Source organism: Gymnoscopelus microlampas, assembly GCF_963454915.1.
Source record: "Gymnoscopelus microlampas genome assembly, chromosome: 10".
In the NCBI taxonomy this organism is placed as follows: Eukaryota; Metazoa; Chordata; class Actinopteri; order Myctophiformes; family Myctophidae; genus Gymnoscopelus; species Gymnoscopelus microlampas.
In genome coordinates, this window is record NC_139947.1 from 36,396,999 (window position 1) to 36,416,602 (window position 19,604).

A 19,604-nucleotide genomic window follows, 5' to 3' on the forward strand; every position below is an offset into this window, starting at 1 on the left:
TTTATACCGTGTTGTAAACTGTAAAACAACCCCATTGTTTGGGTCATGGACGTCTAATTTGGAACGTTTCTTAGGCTGCGAGCCAATTGGCTCACACACACCTCCTGACATTTCTAGCTGCTCACACTGCGTCATTAATGATTCGCAGCTTTGATTTGGTTTGAGTATAAACACCCAGAACTCTGAGCCATGGGCCCGAGCCACAGCTTGTCATATACAATATAAACTAGACTTAAAACAGATTAAACAGAGGGTTAGGGGTGAAAACAAACACAATTACTGGAGTTGTCTTTGATCTCCCCGACACATACACTCTCATCTTTTTTTTCTTTCCCTGTTAGATAATAAAACAATCACACTGATGTTGTCATGCGTTCTGTATAGGAGTTAGATCTGGAGAGGTTTGAAGAGATGTTTAAAACGAGAGCCCAGGGTCCGATCGTGGACCATCCCTGCACTAAGAGCAAAGTGTCCCAGAAGGCCGTCAACAAGATCAACCTGCTGGACGCCAACCGCTCCAAGAACCTCGCCATCACACTGCGGAAGGCCAACAAGAGCAGCGAGGAGATCTGCAAGGCGATAGAGAAGTATGCAACTTTCCCACTGCAGACTTTAAAAATACGCTTCTGAATCCTTCCAGAATAAGGCATCAACACTTAAAATCAAGCCTTCATTTTTAGAAATTTCTATTGTGTGTTTAAGAAAAAACGGTAATGGACCATCAAATAATTTTGAATGTTTTGTATTAGTATTATATATACGTATATATTTTGTTGCTTTTTGTTTTATTGATCTGTTACAATATCGTCTCTGTCGGGTGGAAACTCTTCAGGATTCAAATTCAAAAGTAGCAGATCTACAAGCTCGAAACGTGTCGCTTTGCGCCGCGTTTCGAGGTTGCCGATCTGCTACTTTTGATGCTATTGTGTAACGCTGTAGTATGATCCAGTAGGGCATTAAATTACGAAAAAACACAAAAAGTTAAAATATGGAGATGGAGCAACGATATTTGTGTCCGACAGCAACGACATACAGTAAGGTGTTATGAGACACTTGGTGGGACTGTGTACCCCTTTAAAGACTGACTTGACTTGGACCACACTTAATACCTGCCATGCGTCTTCCCCCTCAGGTTTGACCTGAAGGCCTTGCCTGTGGACTTCGTGGAGTGCCTGATGCGTTTCCTACCGACGGAGGCGGAGACCAAGATCATGCGTCAGTACGAGCGCGAGCGCCGTCCACTGGATCAGCTGGCCGAGGAGGACCGCTTCATGCTGCTCTTCAGCAAGATCGAGCGGCTCACGCAGAGGATGAACATCATCACCTTCGTCGGGAACTTTTCCGACAGCATCAGCATGCTCACGCCGCAGCTCAACGCCATCATCGCAGCGTCTGGCTCTGTGAAATCCTCGCCGAAGATGAAAAAAATACTTGAGGTAACAACATTTTTTTTACTTGACGGGATAGCTTGTGTGCCGCTCTTTGATGTTATGTGTGGTATGTTGACATACAGTACAGTAGCGCTTTAATATTCATTCACCTGACCTTTTGGGTCACTGATGGCCTAGTGGTTAAGGCTCTGATGCAGCCTGACAGTGAGTCGCAGGTTCAATTCCAAAGCCCGACAGCCGTTGCTGCGTGTTGTTTTCCGTAAATTAACGCCCTACTTGATCATACAACAGCGTCACTCAAAAGTAGCAGATTTGCAAGCTTGCGCGCCGCGTTTTGAGCTTGTAGATCTGCTACTTTTTTGGACATGTAATGAATGTCTTTATTGCAGACTCAAGGTCCATAGATACGCACAAATACAGACAACAATAAACATGAATTAAAAACTGTCCTTTACACAATAAATTGGGACGGTTATAAATACAAGCATTTAAGCCAATGTCTCCTAAGACTAGAGGTATGTATGTAAGATTTGCACCCGACAGAGATGATAATGACATAGTGCTTTAATATGAATTATTTATGTTCTTTATCGTCTTCTATGTGCAGATCATTTTAGCCTTGGGAAACTACATGAACAGTAGCAAAAGAGGCTGCGTGTATGGCTTCAAATTACAAAGTCTCGATCTGGTGAGTGGAAAGTAGTACATTTAACATGTATCTCAGTTTATCACAATAATACTAACTGAAGAGCTAGAGTTTATATTTGAAGTGCATCACTGGTTGATATTGTTCTGCATTCCCTTCGTTCCACAGCTGCTGGACACTAAGTCTACGGACAGGAAGATGACCCTGCTCCACTACATAGCTCTTATTGTGAAGGAGAAGTACACAGAGTTGGCCAACTTCTACAATGAACTTAACTTTGTTGATAAAGCTGCAGCAGGTTGGTTTTGAGAAAATAAAAAAAGTTATAATGTATTCAAGTGCACATTTTCATCCTAGACTTTTTTCATTAACTCTGCTGTCAAACGAGGCGTTTGAGAAAAGCAATAGGTTTGAGAACCATCCTAACGTATTTATCTCTGCCAGGAGATCATGTTTTCACCCTGTGCGTGCGTGCGTATGTGCGTGCGTGTGTGTGTTTGTGCAGGATAGGACAGGATAGCATAACTCATAATTCAGGGTGTTACAGGAGCACAGAATAATACGTATTAAAAGTTAAAAAAAAAAATAGATAGACAATAAATTAAAATTAAAAACAGTATTAAATACAGCACTAAACCATACATGTACAGTATATACTGCAGATAGTAACACTGTGAGTCTCTCTTGTGTACACAGTGTCCCTGGAGAACGTGCTGCTGGATGTCCGAGAGCTGGGCAAGGGCATGGACCTGATCAGGAGGGAGTGCAGTCTCCACGACCACTCGGTTCTCAAGGGCTTCCTCCAGACCAGTGACACACAGCTGGACAAGTTGCAGAAGGACGCCAAGACAGCAGAGGTATTCACCACACTCCCTAGTCCCTACCAGTCGTGGAAGAAGTACTCATAGCTTTTATCGTCTTCTTTTTACTTGAGTATCAATAGCACTATGTAGAAATACTCCTTTACAAGTAAAAGTCTGGTATTCAGAATTTACTTAAGTAAAAGTACAAAAGTATTGGCATCAAAATATACTAAGTACTAAGTACCAGAAGTAAAAGTACTCATTATGCAGAATGTCCCATTTCAAAATGTATAAAAATCTTACTTTACACCACTGCTCCATCCCATCGATCTGATCACCATTTCCAAATATCAACTGGACTGAAATGGACACAGACATTATCCAACACCATTTCTCTGGCAACATGTTTTAATCCTAAAAAGTAAGACCCAGAGACAAGCAGTGTGTCTCAGGTGTTCTCTAACTCAGTAGTAGGACCCCCAAATTGATATGCATTTGGCCCGTGGACCTCCATCTGAAAAGTTTTTTTGCCAGGGACCCCCAGAAGAGAAGATTTGTGTTAAAATAAAATGCAAAATTATTCAGAGGTTTCCAAACATTTTCGATATAAAAAAAATAAATAATCAAAAATAGCAGATGATCTTGTAGATCTTTTTGAATAGCCAACGTATAAATGGATAAAGTGGTTAAAATGATTGTGATGCTACATTAACTGCTTTTGCTGGGGACCCTCTGAACCCCCCTGAAGGACCCCTGGGGGTCCCTGGACCCCACTTTAAGAACGAATGCTCTAACTTCGTCCCAGTTTGCACATTTACAAATCAGTGCCACTCATGCTGTCCTCTTCCCCAATTTTTAGGAAGCCTTCAGCCACGTGGTGAACTACTTTGGAGAAAGTGCCAAGACGACTCCTCCCTCCGTGTTCTTCCCTGTGATTGTGCGCTTCATCAAGGCCTACAAGGTGAGGATACCAACAACGTCTATTTCCCAGAGAGGGTTGCTATATGGTCGATTCCATTCCATACATGTATTAAGCCTAATGCTTGTATTAAGCCTAATGCTTGTATTAAGCCTAATGCTTGTATTAAGTATTAAGCCTAATGCTTTGTCGCACGATGTTGTCGTTTCCCCGAAATAAGCAGACATACAATGCGTCGCGGATGCGGCACGCAGTGTTGCCAGATTCTGTGAGAGAAACAAGCAACCAGGTCTAGGAAAACCAGCCCAAAAGAAGCGACTGTGCGCCACATGAGCACTTTAACATATACGTCAGCTATTCGAAAATAGCAGATCTACAAGCGTGAGCTTGTAGATCTGCTATTTTCAAATAAAATCTTGCAGGGAAATTATAATAAGCAGATCTGGCAACCCTGGCGGCGCGTTGTATGTTGTATGTTGTATGTTGTATATGTTGTATATGTTGTATATGTTGTATATGTTGTATGTTGTATGTTGTATGTTGTATATGTTGTATATGTTGTATGTTGTATGTTGTATGTTGTATATGTTGTATATGTTGTATGTTGTATGTTGTATGTTGTATGTTGTATGTTGTATATGTTGTATATGTTGTATGTTGTATGTTGTATGTTGTATATGTTGTATGTTGTATGTTGTATATGTTGTATATGTTGTATGTTGTATGTTGTATGTTGTATATGTTGTATATGTTGTATGTTGTATGTTGTATGTTGTATATGTTGTATATGTTGTATGTTGTATGTTGTATGTTGTATGTTGTATGCTATTTTCAACGCGCGACCCCGCCGAAGTGTGAAGCGGGCGTTAGGTGCATGATGGGCCTTCCTCTCCGTGGTTCTCTGGGTCCATTTCCCAGGATTCATCAGGGTGTGGTCCCTATGCTTCCGCACAGAGAAGAGCAGACCCAGGGCTGTGTGTGTGTGTGTGTGTGTGTGTGTGTGTGTGTGTGTGTGTGTGTGTGTGTGTGTGTGTGTGTGTGTGTGTGTGTGTGTGTGTGTGTGTGTGTGTGTGTGTGTGTGTGTGTGTGTGTGTGTGTGTGTGTGTGTGCCACAGGACATGGCCTGATGGAGGCAGAGGCCAAATAACAGGAAGGACCAGCTGGGCCTGGCCTTAGTAGCCCCAGCTGTAGTGTTTAGACTGCCCCCCCCCCCCCCCCCCCTCCGCTACCCCCGGACAGCTCCGCCCTGTCCCGCCACAAAACACGCTTCCTGAGATTGTTCTCAGTCGGGATTTATGGGATCTGCTCGAGGAAATGTGCGACACAAGGATTTCTGTCAGTGTCTTTGTGTTGTTGTGTTGTGTTGTGTTGTGTTGTGTATATGTGAGATCAAGCTCCCTTAACGAATCATTTTTTTTGGATCCTGTTTCATTTCTGTATCTCATCAATTACACGCATGCACGCACTCACTCACATTCACGTGCGCGCACACCACACGCACATTTACGCACACAGACATACACATACACATGCACACACAATCTTGCTCTCGGCTCTCCTCACTCGACTTGTTTCGCTAGCTCCACTTGAAGATAGTTGTCACAGTGTTATAGATGGCAGCCATTAACTTGCTAAAGATGACAGGTGCACCACAGAGCCTCTGCGGACAGTTTTGAGTGACACATATTATGAGACGACGAAAGGCAGATGATTTGTCCACTTTCCATTTCTCCCTGCCATGATTTGGCTTCACTTTTGTTCAGAACCTGAAAACAGCACAAGCGCTGTTTGGAAATAGAGAGATTCCAACAAACCCATATGAAAGCAATGCTACAGAGCAGTGCCAACCAAGGCTCCTAACATAACATATGTAGCATATTTTTAAGTATGATGATGATGATGATGATGACGGTGATGAGGATGATGATGATGATGATGATGACGGTGATGAGGATGATGATGATGATGATTGATATTCATTTTTAAAACACTGCAGCCACTGTATGTTGTATTTGTCATTTTAACCACTAAGACAAACTTGTCGCGTTGCAACACGTTGTGAGCTTGTAGGTGAGCTATTTTCGGCAAAACTTTGCTTATTTTGGCCAAATGTTTGCCTATTATCATGACATGCCCAGAATAGGGATGCTAGGTCAATATCTATAATTGCAGGTTCCTGTGTAGTTTCGGTTTGAGACGTGACGCAATTGTTTTTGTCCATATGGTTTAGTTAAATTTAAAGGGGACAACATTTAAAAATAAATCTACAAGTTACCTACATACTTTATCCTTTTTTAGGCCCTCTTCTGGGTTTATTCAATATTGATATTGATAGAATATTTCTAGGAATGATGGCAAAAATGTCAATTGGTGGAACCGAAAAACTTTGTACCAAATAATTCAACTTGCTTAAAACGGTTCGAAATGATCAATAAAATGTAAATCTTACTTTAGAACTATTTAATAGTCATTGAAAGAAACGACAGGGAAGCACCATAGAAAGCACCATAGATGACAGGGAAGCACCATAGAAGACAGGGAAGCACCATAGGAAGCACCATAGAAGACAGGGAAGCACCATAGGAAGCACCATAGATGACAGGGAAGCACTATAGAAGACAGGGAATTACCATAGGAAGCACCATAGAAGACAGGGAATTACCATAGGAAGCACCATAGAAGACTAGGAAGCACCTTATTAACACTCAAAATGTGCAGCCCGCCGGATTCTAATCTGACTCGAGGCCCTTTGCTGCATGACAGACTCATTCCCAAACTCAGACATTATTTTCTCACTGTCACTGTCAAGTAAAGCAGAAAATGAAAAGGTCTTTAAATCTTTAAAAAAATATGAAAATATTTTTTTCCCTGACATTGGCCCTAATCCTTAAACTTAAAAGGTCAAGTATTTATTTCCTGCTCGCTCACAGCTTGTATTATAGCATGGCTCAAACGATAAGTTGTGGGTTTATTAACAGAATTTCAAAGGTTCATAGCACAGAAGGGATACGATAAAACAACAACTTAAACATAAATCAAACGTAACTACATAAGCTAAAAAGCTGGTTAAGAAATGACTCAGTGCTTTGTAAACCAAAGGTTCTTCGTTCAAAGCCAAGGATAAGTGTTTTTTCCAAGTTTGTACCTGGCTCTAATCTTTCACTGAAAAGCAAGCAAATGGTGGTACAGTGGTACCAGCCTCAAGAGATAGATCCATACCAAACCACCTTTGGTAAGATCGTCACTCTGCATGTAAACTCCACTTTGTATCTAAATAGTCATTCATTGTCACAAACGTCCTTGAGTATAAACCATGGTGGCACAGTGTCAGACTGGGAAGTGTCTTGAAAGAAAGACATGTTTTTTCCCCCCAAGTTTGTGCCTGGCTCTAATCTTTCACTAAAAAGCACACAATATATCTGTTTGAGTATGACCCATGGTGGTGCAGTGGTAAGATACACGCCTTGCAAAGCTGTGATTGTGAATTCTAAACTCATTCTGAGAAGTCTTTTGGTTCAAAAAAGTATGCGTTTTTCCCAACTTTGTGCCTGGCTCTACCTGCAGTCTTTCAATGAAGAGCACGCAACAGAACTAGCTGAGTATGAACCACGGTGGTATAGTGGTAAGGTACATGCCTTGCAAAGCAGAGTATGTGAGTTCAAAACTCAGACTGAGGAAGCTCTTGGTTTAAAAAGGAAGATTTTTTGGGTCTAATCTTTCACTGAAGAGTACGCAATAGCTAAAAATATAAACGGTACAGAGGTACAGTACTCAAAAACAAAAAAAAACTGCCATAAAAAAATTCTCAAATAAAAGTCATATCAAGTCTCAATAAAACAACTCATATCAAACCAAGTAATATGAAACAATGGGAGAAAAAAACTATAAAGTTAATGTGTGTGTGTGTGTGTGTGTGTGAGAGAGAGAGAGAGAGAGAGAGAGAGAGAGAGAGAGAGGGGGGTATGGGGTGTTGGGGTGGGGGGGAGTTGTGTCTAATGGTGGGCAATCACACATTAACATTTTCTTCAGCTTATAAGTAACAGTTTCCCTTCCAGCAGATTGTGAAACCTCTCCATTTATCTTGTCCCACCCGGCCTTGATGTTTTAGGGTATATTTGTGGTCGAAGGTAGAGGTGGCAGGTGTGCCTAAAGATGAAACTCTGCAGCACACAACACTTTCCTTCAGACTGTCTCACTGTCTCCTTGTTTTAGTCCCACCCCCTCTCAGAACCTGGTACAGTACGTTGACTACAGTTGATTGACATCTGGCTCCCCCAATGACATTGCGTCCATGAGCTTAGTGTATTAATGAACCAGTTTGAAAGCTAGTAGGCCTTGCCATTTAGCCAACTGGTTAGTGCTGGGGCCTGTGATATGAGAGACCTGTATTCAAATCCCCATCTCTATGTTTGTCTTTGATGCTGCTAGGTTAAGACTTTAAACACCTCTCTTACTTAAATGAAAACTACATTTCAAATATAAAACGTTGTGTGCAAATCAAATCTTTGAAGAGGAGCACACTTTTGTGGTTGTTTTTGTTTTGGATGCGTGTGTCTGTGTGCAACTGAAGGAGGAATGTGTTGTGTGAAATGGGCAGACCTACGTGTGTGTGTGTGTGTGTGTGTGTGTGAGAGAGAGAGAGAGAGAGAGAGAGAGAGAGAGAGAGAGAGAGAGAGAGAGAGAGAGAGAGAGAGAGAGAGAGAGAGAGAGAGAGAGAGAGAGAGAGAGAGAGAGAGAGAGAGAGAGAGAGAGAGAGATTGATGATGACAGATTATGTTCATCAAAGTGTGCGTTCCCTTTGTGAGCTAAACTTCTGCTCTGATTCCTGTTCTAAAAGGAGCACTTTGTTTCCGCTACGGTTGGCTCGGTCTGCTGTGTTTAGTTGGTCTCATTTGAGTCTCTCTGAATGGTCTCCATGTTCTCTGTTGTACAGGATGCGGTGGCAGACAATGAGCAGAGGAAGAAGCAGGAGGAAGCCATGAGAGAGAAGCTACTGGCTCAGGAGGCGAAGCAGCATGACCCCAAGGTACAGTTCAAGCATCTACAACTGAGTCACATGAAGAACAACTACAGCACTAACAACACCCATCAGATCTTTACTTGCTGCTGTATTACTGTATATATATATAACAGTAAGTATATAACTATACTTACTGTATATAAAGCTTCATTTATGCTTTGTCATAAAAGTGTTGCGCAGCATGTTGCTTGACAAAAATGAAGTATTTTCACTTCTTTGAATGAACCCTTAAGATTTATGTCCGCCCTCCTACCCAAGATTCAGACATTTCTACTGCTGAGCTAAGACAGAGAGCCTGTTTAGGCAGGGGAGATATTACGCTTTGAGCTTCATGCAATACCTCTTGTTAACCAGTAGTGGCCCTACCACCAGACCAGAGGATCAACAATAAAAGAGCAAGGCGACCACATCCAAACCACCGCAGTAGTGTTAGTTATATTGTATTGACCTACTCCACCATACAGATTGGCTCAAATAAAGTTTTATCACAGCTTTACATTAGCCTTTAAAGGTTCAAAACTCCTAAAGAACTTTTTCACTCTCCATCTAAATTCTCAAAGGTGGGTTAAGTATTACATTCTCAGTTAATCATTACATTCTCAATTGCATGTTGCATGCTAGCATGGCACATGAGTCAGGAGTACAAACCATGGCTCAAATGATAAATCAGGGGTTAAAGGGGCTACACCATGAATTTCATTTTTTTTTAGGTTTTTAGTATTTTTTGGGCTCCCCAGTGTCTCTTGTACCCAAAAAAATATTTTTTTTTAACATTCAGTCATTCATGCTCATTTCATGGATTTCCTGAATGGGCGTGTCTGAACAGGCCATTTCAGAATGGCTGTGCAAGTGATGTCACTTGCACGGATTTTGCATTGACGATGGCCAGACAGAATTGCTCAGTAGCTCCCCCCTGCCCAATAGGACGTTTTGGTATTGCAGCTGAAAAAGCTTGGAATGACAGACAGTCAGATTGTGAGAAAAAAATATCTGGATGTTTTTTAGGCTTACAACCTGTTTAAAACGTATTAGGGGGCAATATTTATATATAATATATTTTTTTTTAATTCATGGTGTAGCCCCTTTAATAATCTGAATATTCTGGGTTCAAAACTCCCAATGAACATTTTTCACTTTCCATCTAAATTGTGAAAGGTGAGTTAACTATTACATTCCCAATTTCATCTCCTATGGTGTCTGCGTGGCTCAATAGGTGAATCAGGGGCGTATAATCCAAAGGTTCTGGGTTCAAAGCTCCTAAAGAGCATTTTTCACTTTCCATCTAAATTGTGAAAGGTGAGTTAACTATTACATTCCCGATTGCATCTCCTATGTCTTTGTGGCTCAATAGGTGAATCAGGGGTTTATAATCCTAAGGTTCTGGGTTCAAAGCTCCCAAAGAGCATCTTTCACTTTCCATCTAAATTGTGAAAGGTGAGTTAAGTATTACATTCCCGATTGTTTCTTCCATGCTAGCATGGCTCAAATGATAAATCAGGGGTTTATAATCCGAGGGTTCTGGGTTCAAAGCTCCCGAAGAGCATTTTTCACTTTCCATCTAAATTGTAAAAGGTGAGTTAACTATTACATTCCCGATTACATCTCCTATGCCAGCGTGGCTCAATAGATAAATCAGAGGTTTATAAACCAAAGGTTCAGGGTTCAAAGCTCATCTAATATTTAAGTCCAACAACTAACACAAAATATCTCAAACAACCAAATCAACAATCAATACAAAATGTCAAAGTGCCTCAATAAAAAAACGTAAAACAGTGGTCAAAAAAATAACAAATAAGTCAGCTATAATACTAGATAGTTGATAGATATTCAACTTTAAGCGCCCAATGCATTGTCGATGCGGCAATGGACATTTAAAGGGAAACGAGTACAGGCTACTAATCCTACATACTTACTGCTAGTAACCCCATTCATACTTTAAAATGTTCATCTTACTGTGGACATGTTTGCCTGAAAAGGAATCTTTGAAATGTTGCATAGTTTTAGAATTGTACTCCTTTAAAAGTTCAGAGATTTATAATGGAGGCGGATGGAGGGTTTTGGGACCTCAAAAAAACACCTTTCACCTAGAAACTCCATTCACAGTTCAAAAATTCCACCTTACTGTGGACATGCATGCTTGAGATTTTTTCTTTGAAATCATTTGTAGTTTTGGAGATATTTAACTTTAAGCGCCCCATGCATTGTCGATGGCAATGGATAGACTCAAGGTCCAAAAGAGAAATTTGATGTCTCCGCGGGAGTAATTGGTTCGACCCAAGACCCAAAAGAAGGTGAACTGACTGTAAAGATTCAAAATGTCATATATAGAATAGAAACCCCATTCAAACTTTAAAATGATCATCCTAATATGGACATTTTTGCCTGAAAAGGGATCTTTGAAATGTTTCATTGTTTTAGAATAGTACTCCTTTAAAAGTTCAGAGATTTATAATGGAGGTCGATGGAAGATTTTGGGACCTAAAAAAAAACTTTCACCTAGAAACTCCATTCACATCATTTGTGCTCTCCACCTTACTGTGGACATGCATGCTTGAGATTTTTTCTTTGAAATCATTTGTAGTTTTGGAGATATTTAACTTTAAGCGCCCCATTCATTGTCGATGCGGCAATGGACATTTAAAGGCAGGCTTACAACTACATACTTACGCCTAGTAACGTCATTCATACTTTAAAATGTTCATCTTACTGTGGACATGTTTGCCTGAAAAGGAATCTTTGAAATGTTGCATAGTTTTAGAATTGTACTCTTTTAAAAGTTCAGAGATTTATAATGGAGGCGGATGGAAGGTTTTGGGACCTCAAAAAAACACTTTCACCTAGAAACTCCATTCACAGTTCAATAATTCCACCTTACTGTGGACATGCATGCTTGAGATTTTTATTTTTGAAATAATTTGTAGTTTTGGAGATATTTAACTTTAAGCGCCCCATTCATTGTCGATGCGGCAATGGACATTTAAAGGCAGGCTTACAACTACATACTTACGCCTAGTAACGCCATTCATACTTTAAAATGTTCATCTTACTGTGGACATGTTTGCCTGAAAAGGAATCTTTGAAATGTTGCATAGTTTTAGAATTGTACTCCTTTAAAAGTTCAGAGATTTAGAATGGAGGCGGATGGAAGGTTAGGGTTAGGGTTAAGGGACCTCAAAAAAACACTTTCACCTAGAAACTCCATTCACAGTTCAAAAATTCCACCTTACTGTGGACATGCATGCTTGAGATTTTTATTTTTGAAATAATTTGTAGTTTTGGAGATATTTAACTTTAAGCGCCCCATTCATTGTCGATGCGGCAATGGACATTTAAAGGCAGGCTTACAACTACATACTTACGCCTAGTAACGCCATTCATACTTTAAAATGTTCATCTTACTGTGGACATGTTTGCCTGAAAAGGAATCTTTGAAATGTTGCATAGTTTTAGAATTGTACTCCTTTAAAAGTTCAGAGATTTATAATGGAGGCGGATGGAAGGTTTTGGGACCTCAAAAAAACACTTTCACCTAGAAACTCCATTCACAGTTAAAAAAAATCCATCTTACTGTGGACATGCATGCTTGAGATTTTTATTTTTGAAATCATTTTTAGTTTTGGAGATATTTAACTTTAAGCGCCCCATTCATTGTCGATGCGGCAATGGACATTTAAAGGCAGGCTTACAACTACATACTTACGCCTAGTAACGTCATTCATACTTTAAAATGTTCATCTTACTGTGGACATGTTTGCCTGAAAAGGAATCTTTGAAATGTTGCATAGTTTTAGAATTGTACTCCTTTAAAAGTTCAGAGATTTATAATGGAGGCGGATGGAAGGTTTTGGGACCTCAAAAAAACACTTTCACCTAGAAACTCCATTCACAGTTCAAAAATCCCACCTTACTGTGGACATGCATGCTTGAGGTTTTTTCTTTGAAATCATTTGTAGTTTTGGAGATATTTAACTTTAAGCGCCCCATGCATTGTCGATGGCAATGGATATTTAAAGGGAAAAGGGTACAAACTTTGCCAGGCTAAGTTAACAGAACAAGTCAGAACCTCTGTGGTGCAGTGGTTTAGATACAGGACTTGCTACCAGAAGGTTACTGGTTCAAATCCAACCAGGACAGGTTTCCAACCAATACCTGACTCTTGCACCTTTATTTGATCTTTCACTGAAAAGCGTGCAAGAGACCATAGAGTATGTACCATGGTGGAGCAGTGGTTAAGATTCAGGCCTTGCATACTGAAGGTCCTGAGTTCTAATCCCGCAAGGACATCTTTCTAACTTTTACCTTTATATAATCTTTCAGAAAATTACACGCAAGTCAATAGAATAGGTAAAGACCTCTGTGGTGTAGTGGTTTAGATACAGGACTTGTTCCCCAAGACTCAAGACCCAAAAGAGTCTTGAGTCGAACCAATTACTCCCGCGGAGACATCAAATTTCTCTTTTGGGCCTTGAGTCCCAAGACTCAAGGCCCAAAAGAGAAATTTGATGTCTCCGCGGGAGTAATTGGTTCGACCCAAGACCCAAAAGAAGGTGAACTGACTGTAAAGATTCAAAATGTCATATATAGAATAGAAACCCCATTCAAACTTTAAAATGTTCATCCTAATATGGACATTTTTGCCTGAAAAGGAATCTTTGAAATGTTGCATAGTTTTAGAATTGTACTCCTTTAAAAGTTCAGAGATTTATAATGGAGGCGGATGGAAGGTTTTGGGACCTCAAAAAAACACTTTCACCTAGAAACTCCATTCACAGTTCAAAAATTCCACCTTACTGTGGACATGCATGCTTGAGATTTTTATTTTTGAAATAATTTGTAGTTTTGGAGATATTTAACTTTAAGCGCCCCATTCATTGTCGATGCGGCAATGGACATTTAAAGGCAGGCTTACAACTACATACTTACGCCTAGTAACGCCATTCATACTTTAAAATGTTCATCTTGCTGTGGACATGTTTGCCTGAAAAGGAATCTTTGAAATGTTGCATAGTTTTAGAATTGTACTCCTTTAAATGTTCAGAGATTTATAATGGAGGCGGATGGAAGCTTTTGGGACCTCAAAAAAACACTTTCACCTAGAAACTCCATTCACAGTTCAAAAATTCCACCTTACTGTGGACATGCATGCTTGAGATTTTTATTTTTGAAATAATTTGTAGTTTTGGAGATATTTAACTTTAAGCGCCCCATTCATTGTCGATGCGGCAATGGACATTTAAAGGCAGGCTTACAACTACATACTTACGCCTAGTAACGTCATTCATACTTTAAAATGTTCATCTTACTGTGGACATGTTTGCCTGAAAAGGAATCTTTGAAATGTTGCATAGTTTTAGAATTGTACTCCTTTAAAAGTTCAGAGATTTATAATGGAGGTCGATGGAAGATTTTGGGACCTCAAAAAAACACTTTCACCTAGAAACTCCATTCACATCATGTGTGCTCCACCTTACTGTGGACATGCATGCTTGAGATTTTTTCTTTGAAATCATTCGTAGTTTGGGAGATATTCAACTTTAAGCAGTTCAAACAAAATAAGAGCAATACACTTAAACACAGAATTGATTAATATAAAGACAAAGGCTACTTAACTAATTGTTTATGAGTGAGTTAGTCTGCAGAATCTGTAGTGGATGTGTGTAAAGTAGTGGTTTTCAAAGTGGGGTCCAGGGGACCCTCATGGTTTCTTGAGGGGGTTCTAAATGTCCCCTTACATTTTTGTAACTGTAGTGTACAAAATGGAACCAAATGGACCCCTAATGGTTCATTTGTACACTCTCAGAGATATGGGGCTCATTGAAATTAAAATGTCTTAGAAGTAAGGACATTTTCAGATGATGGATGCAAACCAAAAGACAAACAAGGCGAGGGGAGAATGAGAGACTCCAAAAGTAATGAAGACTGCTGTCACTATAGTTGGGTCATCTGTGGCACTTCCGTGACCGTGGAGAGCGAAGGTCCGTTTCTCAATGGATTTGTCATCTAGGAGGGTTATTAAACAAATTTAGCCGGGGTGTATTTTTAAAAGGGGCGGGGACATTTTTTGAGAGACCAAAATCCAAAATGGCGACCGTGAAAATGAACTTTTTAATGGTTTGACCTACAAAGATGCACAATACATGGTTTCAGAGCTTATTTTGGTCAAGGAATACATATTTGGTGTTTATATAATGATTTGACCTATTGTTGACCTTCAAATGCAAGATGGCTGCCAATTATGAGATCCAAAAGGTTTTTCTTTCAAAATCGTCACAGAGCCTTCTTATTAGGCTCTAATGAAAGCTCTGCTCATGAGTTGAATAATATACAGTATAAGTACACAGAAGTCATCTCTGAGGTCAATACAGTCAATGTTTGTGTGTAAACAACAGTTACTGAGTTGCAGTTTCCCATTAAATAGTGTAGGCTACTGAGAATATGGTGTCCAGTTCATCCCATCACATTTTCATAATGAACCAAAAATAAATTAGCACTATAGCCCAACATAACATAGTATTCTGTATGCAAAGCTAGAAAGGCTAGTTGCTTGAGGTGAATCTAAATGTCAACTCATTTGTCATACGAATACGTAGTGACAATAACGTCAGTGTGCTCGCTAAGTATATACTGTTAGGCACATACGTGAAATGTGTCCTCTGCACTTTAACAACTAACAGCCTCGAATCACTCTAAGATTGCCACATTGTTGACTTGACCTGGAATCGTACCCAGGACATCCAGGACCTCTGGTTCACCAGGCAGGCCCACTAACCAGTCTGCTATTGCACTCTGATTAACATCATGTCAGAAAATGAAAGGAAACAAAAGTCTGACTATACTGAGTCAGAGTCAAGCTTTATAAAATGTAAGTTGTGTAAAAAAAAGTCTGACTATACTAAGTTGTTATTTGTTTGTTTAAGTCAGGCTATGCTCTACTCAGAGTCATACGTTTACAAAATGTACTGAAGTACAGTGAACGTCTGTGCGGTTTGTCTCCATCACTGAAAATCACGTACATGTAAACAGATATAAAACTGCTGTCCTGTGCAGTTGGGGTGAAAAAACACAACCATTTCACTCCTAATAATACCTATTTGATTTGACATCCTGACTTGCTGCTGTGGCTGAGCCTTGAACCTGTTACCTGCGGCTCACTAGTCAGTGACTCATCCATATCCATTCACCTACAGCTGTTTCCTTGGAGTCTGTGGTTCTAAAACTTTTTGTTGTCAACCCCCCAAATTGACATGTATTTGGGCAGTGGATCCCAATGTGAAAAGTAACACATTTGTTTTAAGTTATTCAATGTTAGGGACCAAAAAAAGTCACTACAAAGTACTACCAATCAACTCTAAATTGCCTGAAACGTACTCCTAAAAGGTTTTTGGGGGGACGATTTTGGCCTCCACACTTAGTGATTTTTTCGGATTTAACTTTCGTTTCGGTAAAATAAATTTTACCTTTCGGTAAAATAAATTTTACCGAAACGAAAATTACCAATCAACTCTAAATTGTCTGAAACATACTCCTAACAGGTTTTTGGGGGGACGATTTTGGCCTCCACAGTTAGTGATTTTTTTGGATTTAACTTTCGTTTCGGTAGTGACAAACTTTCGTTTTGGTAGTGACACAATGGTGAAAAAATAAATGTATTTGTCTTGTTTGTTGTTCAAGTCAAAGCACCAGGAAGGCTGTACTTGTCAGCCATCTGTTAGCTCAATGGGTTGAGACGCAGTATTCATGATCCAGAGGCCATGAGTTCAAATCCCATTGATGTCTTTCCTATGATGCTTCCCTTTGCAACCTAACATCTAAAAAAACAAGTTAAAACCACCAGGAAACCTGTAACTCTCAGCCAACAGCATAGCTCAACTGGTAGAGCGTCTGTCCAATAACATGACTTGACTTGACTTGAGTGGGTTCGATTCCCACTCGAGTCAAGTGTCCCCGGTAACTTGGGGCAACGGATAAATTGACTGATATCCTTAGTGATGCTTCCCTTTGCAACCTAACTTCTAAAACAACAAGTTAAAACCACCAGGAAACCTGTAACTCTCAGCCAACAGCATAGCTCAACTGGTAGAGCGTCTGTCCAATAACATGACTTGACTTGACTTGAGTGGGTTCGATTCCCACTCGAGTCAAGTGTCCCCGGTAACTTGGGACAACGGATAAATTGACTGATATCCGTAGAATAACTTGTAGGAGTGTGCTGGTTCAAATCCAGTTCAACCCAGGACCGAGCGGTCCTGGGTTCGATTCCCACTAACGTCAAGTCCCCGGTAAATTGGGGCAGCGGATGAATTGACTGATAGAATAACTTGTAGGAGTGTCCTGGTTCAAATCCAGTCACCACCTTAGTAACTGAAACCGAATCTGGCCAATTCGGTCTCAGTTACTGAGATAGATAGAGGGTGTGTAGAGTAGGCGGAGTAGAGTAGTGGGCAGAGTAGAGTAGGGGTAGAGTAAAGAGGGAATATAGTCGGGGAGTAGTGGGAGGACTAGGGGGAGGAGTAGGGGCAAGAGTAGGGGGTGGAGTAGGAATAGGGCCCAGAGTAGGGAGAAGGAGGAGTAGGGCCCAGAGTAGGGGGAGGAGTAGGAGTAGGGCCCAGAGTAGGGGGAGGAGTAGGAATAGGGCCCAGAGTAGGGGGAGGAGTAGGAGTAGGGCCCGGAGTAGGGCCCAGAATAGGGGGAGGAGTAGAGGACAGAGTAGTAGGGCCCAGAGTAGGGGGAGGAGTAGGAATAGGGCCCGGGGGAGGGAGGAGTAGGGCCCAGAGTAGGGGGAGGAGTAGGAATAGGGCCCAGAGTAGGGGGGGGAGTAGGGCCCAGAGTAGGGGGAGAAAATTTTACCTCCATACAGAAACCATAACCCTCTGGGCCCTACTCCTCCCCCTGCTCTGGGCCCTACTCCTCCCTCCCCCTACTCTGGGCCCTATTCCTACTCCTCCCCCTACTCTGGGCCCTACTCCTACTCTGCCCTCTACTCCTCCCCCTATTCTGGGCCCTACTCCTCCCCCTACTCTGGGCCCTACTCCTACTCCTCCCCCTACTCTGGGCCCTACTCCTCCCTCCCCCTACTCTGGGCCCTATTTCTACTCCTCCCCCTACTCTGAGCCCTATTCCTACATCTCCCCCACTCTTGCCCCTACTCCTCCCCCTAGTCCTAGTCCTCCCACTACTCCCCGACTATATTCCCTCTTTACTCTACCCACTACTCTACTCCGCCTACTCTGCACACCCTCTATCTATCTCAGTAACTGAGACCGAATTGGCCAGATTCGGTTTCAGTTACTAAGGTGGTGACTGGATTTGAACCAGGACACTCCTACAAGTTATTCTACGGATATCAGTCAATGTATCCGCTGCCCCAATTTACCGGGGACACTTGACTCGAGTGGGAATCGAACCCACTCAAGTCAAGTCAAGTTATTGGACAGATGCTCTACCAGTTGAGCTATGCTGTTGGCTGAGAGTTACAGGTTTCCTGGTGGTTTTAACTTGTTGTTTTAGAAGTTAGGTTGCAAAGGGAAGCATCACTAAGGATATCAGTCAATTTATCCGTTGCCCCAAGTTACCGGGGACACTTGACTCGAGTGGGAATCGAACCCACTCAAGTCAAGTCAAGTCATGTTATTGGACAGACGCTCTACCAGTTGAGCTATGCTGTTGGCTGAGAGTTACAGGTTTCCTGGTGCTTTTAACTTGTTGTTTTAGAAGTTAGGTTGCAAAGGGAAGCATCACTAAGGATATCAGTCAATTTATCCGTTGCCCCAAGTTACCGGGGACACTTGACTCGAGTGGGAATCGAACCCACTCAAGTCAAGTCATGTTATTGGTCAGACGCTCTACCAGTTGAGCTATGCTGTTGGCTGAAAGTTACAGGTTTCCTGGTGGTTTTAACTTGTTGTTTTAGAAGTTAGGTTGCAAAGGGAAGCATCACTAAGGATATCAGTCAATTTATCCGTTGCCCCAAGTTACCGGGGACACTTGACTCAAGTGGGAATCTAACCCACTCAAGTCAAGTCAAGTCATGTTATTGGACAGACGCTCTACCAGTTGAGCTATGCTGTTGGCTGAAAGTTACAGGTTTCCTGGTGGTTTTAACTTGTTTTTTTAGAAGTTAGGTTGCAAAGGGAAGCATCACTAAGGATATCAGTCAATTTATCCGTTGCCCCAAGTTACCGGGGACACTTGACTCGAGTGGGAATCGAACCCCTCAAGTCAAGTCAAGTCATGTTATTGGACAGACGCTCTACCAGTTGAGCTAAGCTGTTGGCTGAGAGCTACAGGTTTCCTGGTGGTTTTAACTTGTTTTTCTAGAAGTTAGTCTGCAAAGGAAAGAATCATAGGAAAGACATCAATGGGATTTGAACTCATGGCCTCTGGATCATGAATACTGCGTCTCAACCCATTGAGCTAACAGATGGCTGACAAGTACAGCCAACAATAGGTCAAATCATTATATAAACACCAAATATGTATTCCTTGACCAAAATAAGCTCTGAAACCATGTATTGTGCATCTTTGTAGGTCAAACCATTAAAAAGTTCATTTTCACGGTCGCCATTTTGGATTTTGGTCTCTCAACAAATGTCCCCGCCCCTTTTAAAAATACACCCCGGCTAAATTTGTTTAATAACCCTCCTAGATGACAAATCCATTGAGAAACGGACCTTCGCTCTCCACGGTCATGGAAGTGCCACAGATGACCCAACTACTATGCGAGTCAGGAGGGAATGCAGGACAAAAAGACCAAGGCAGACTAGTGCAGATACAAGGAGTTTTCTTTTTTTTATTATGACAAAAAACAGGGAACACAAGGAGCACG

The 19,604-nt window shown here is 41.2% G+C and overlaps 2 protein-coding genes across 8 annotated transcripts in view; both read left to right on the forward strand.

Moving 5' to 3' along the window:
• Positions 1 to 19,604, forward strand: part of esyt1a (extended synaptotagmin-like protein 1a) — a 349,848-nt gene that overhangs the window by 83,214 nt on the left and 247,030 nt on the right. The gene's annotated exons all lie outside the window — the stretch shown is intronic.
• fmnl3 (formin-like 3) overlaps positions 1 to 19,604 on the forward strand; it is a 63,128-nt gene that overhangs the window by 38,498 nt on the left and 5,026 nt on the right. For all 7 annotated transcript variants that reach the window (XM_084069514.1, XM_084069516.1, XM_084069515.1 and 4 more), the window contains 7 exons: positions 385 to 587; positions 1,133 to 1,436; positions 1,999 to 2,079; positions 2,206 to 2,335; positions 2,734 to 2,894; positions 3,700 to 3,801; positions 8,693 to 8,785. In XM_084069514.1, the coding sequence (XP_083925640.1) occupies positions 385 to 587; positions 1,133 to 1,436; positions 1,999 to 2,079; positions 2,206 to 2,335; positions 2,734 to 2,894; positions 3,700 to 3,801; positions 8,693 to 8,785 (1,074 nt within the window). The remainder of the gene's footprint in view (positions 1 to 384; positions 588 to 1,132; positions 1,437 to 1,998; positions 2,080 to 2,205; positions 2,336 to 2,733; positions 2,895 to 3,699; positions 3,802 to 8,692; positions 8,786 to 19,604) is intronic.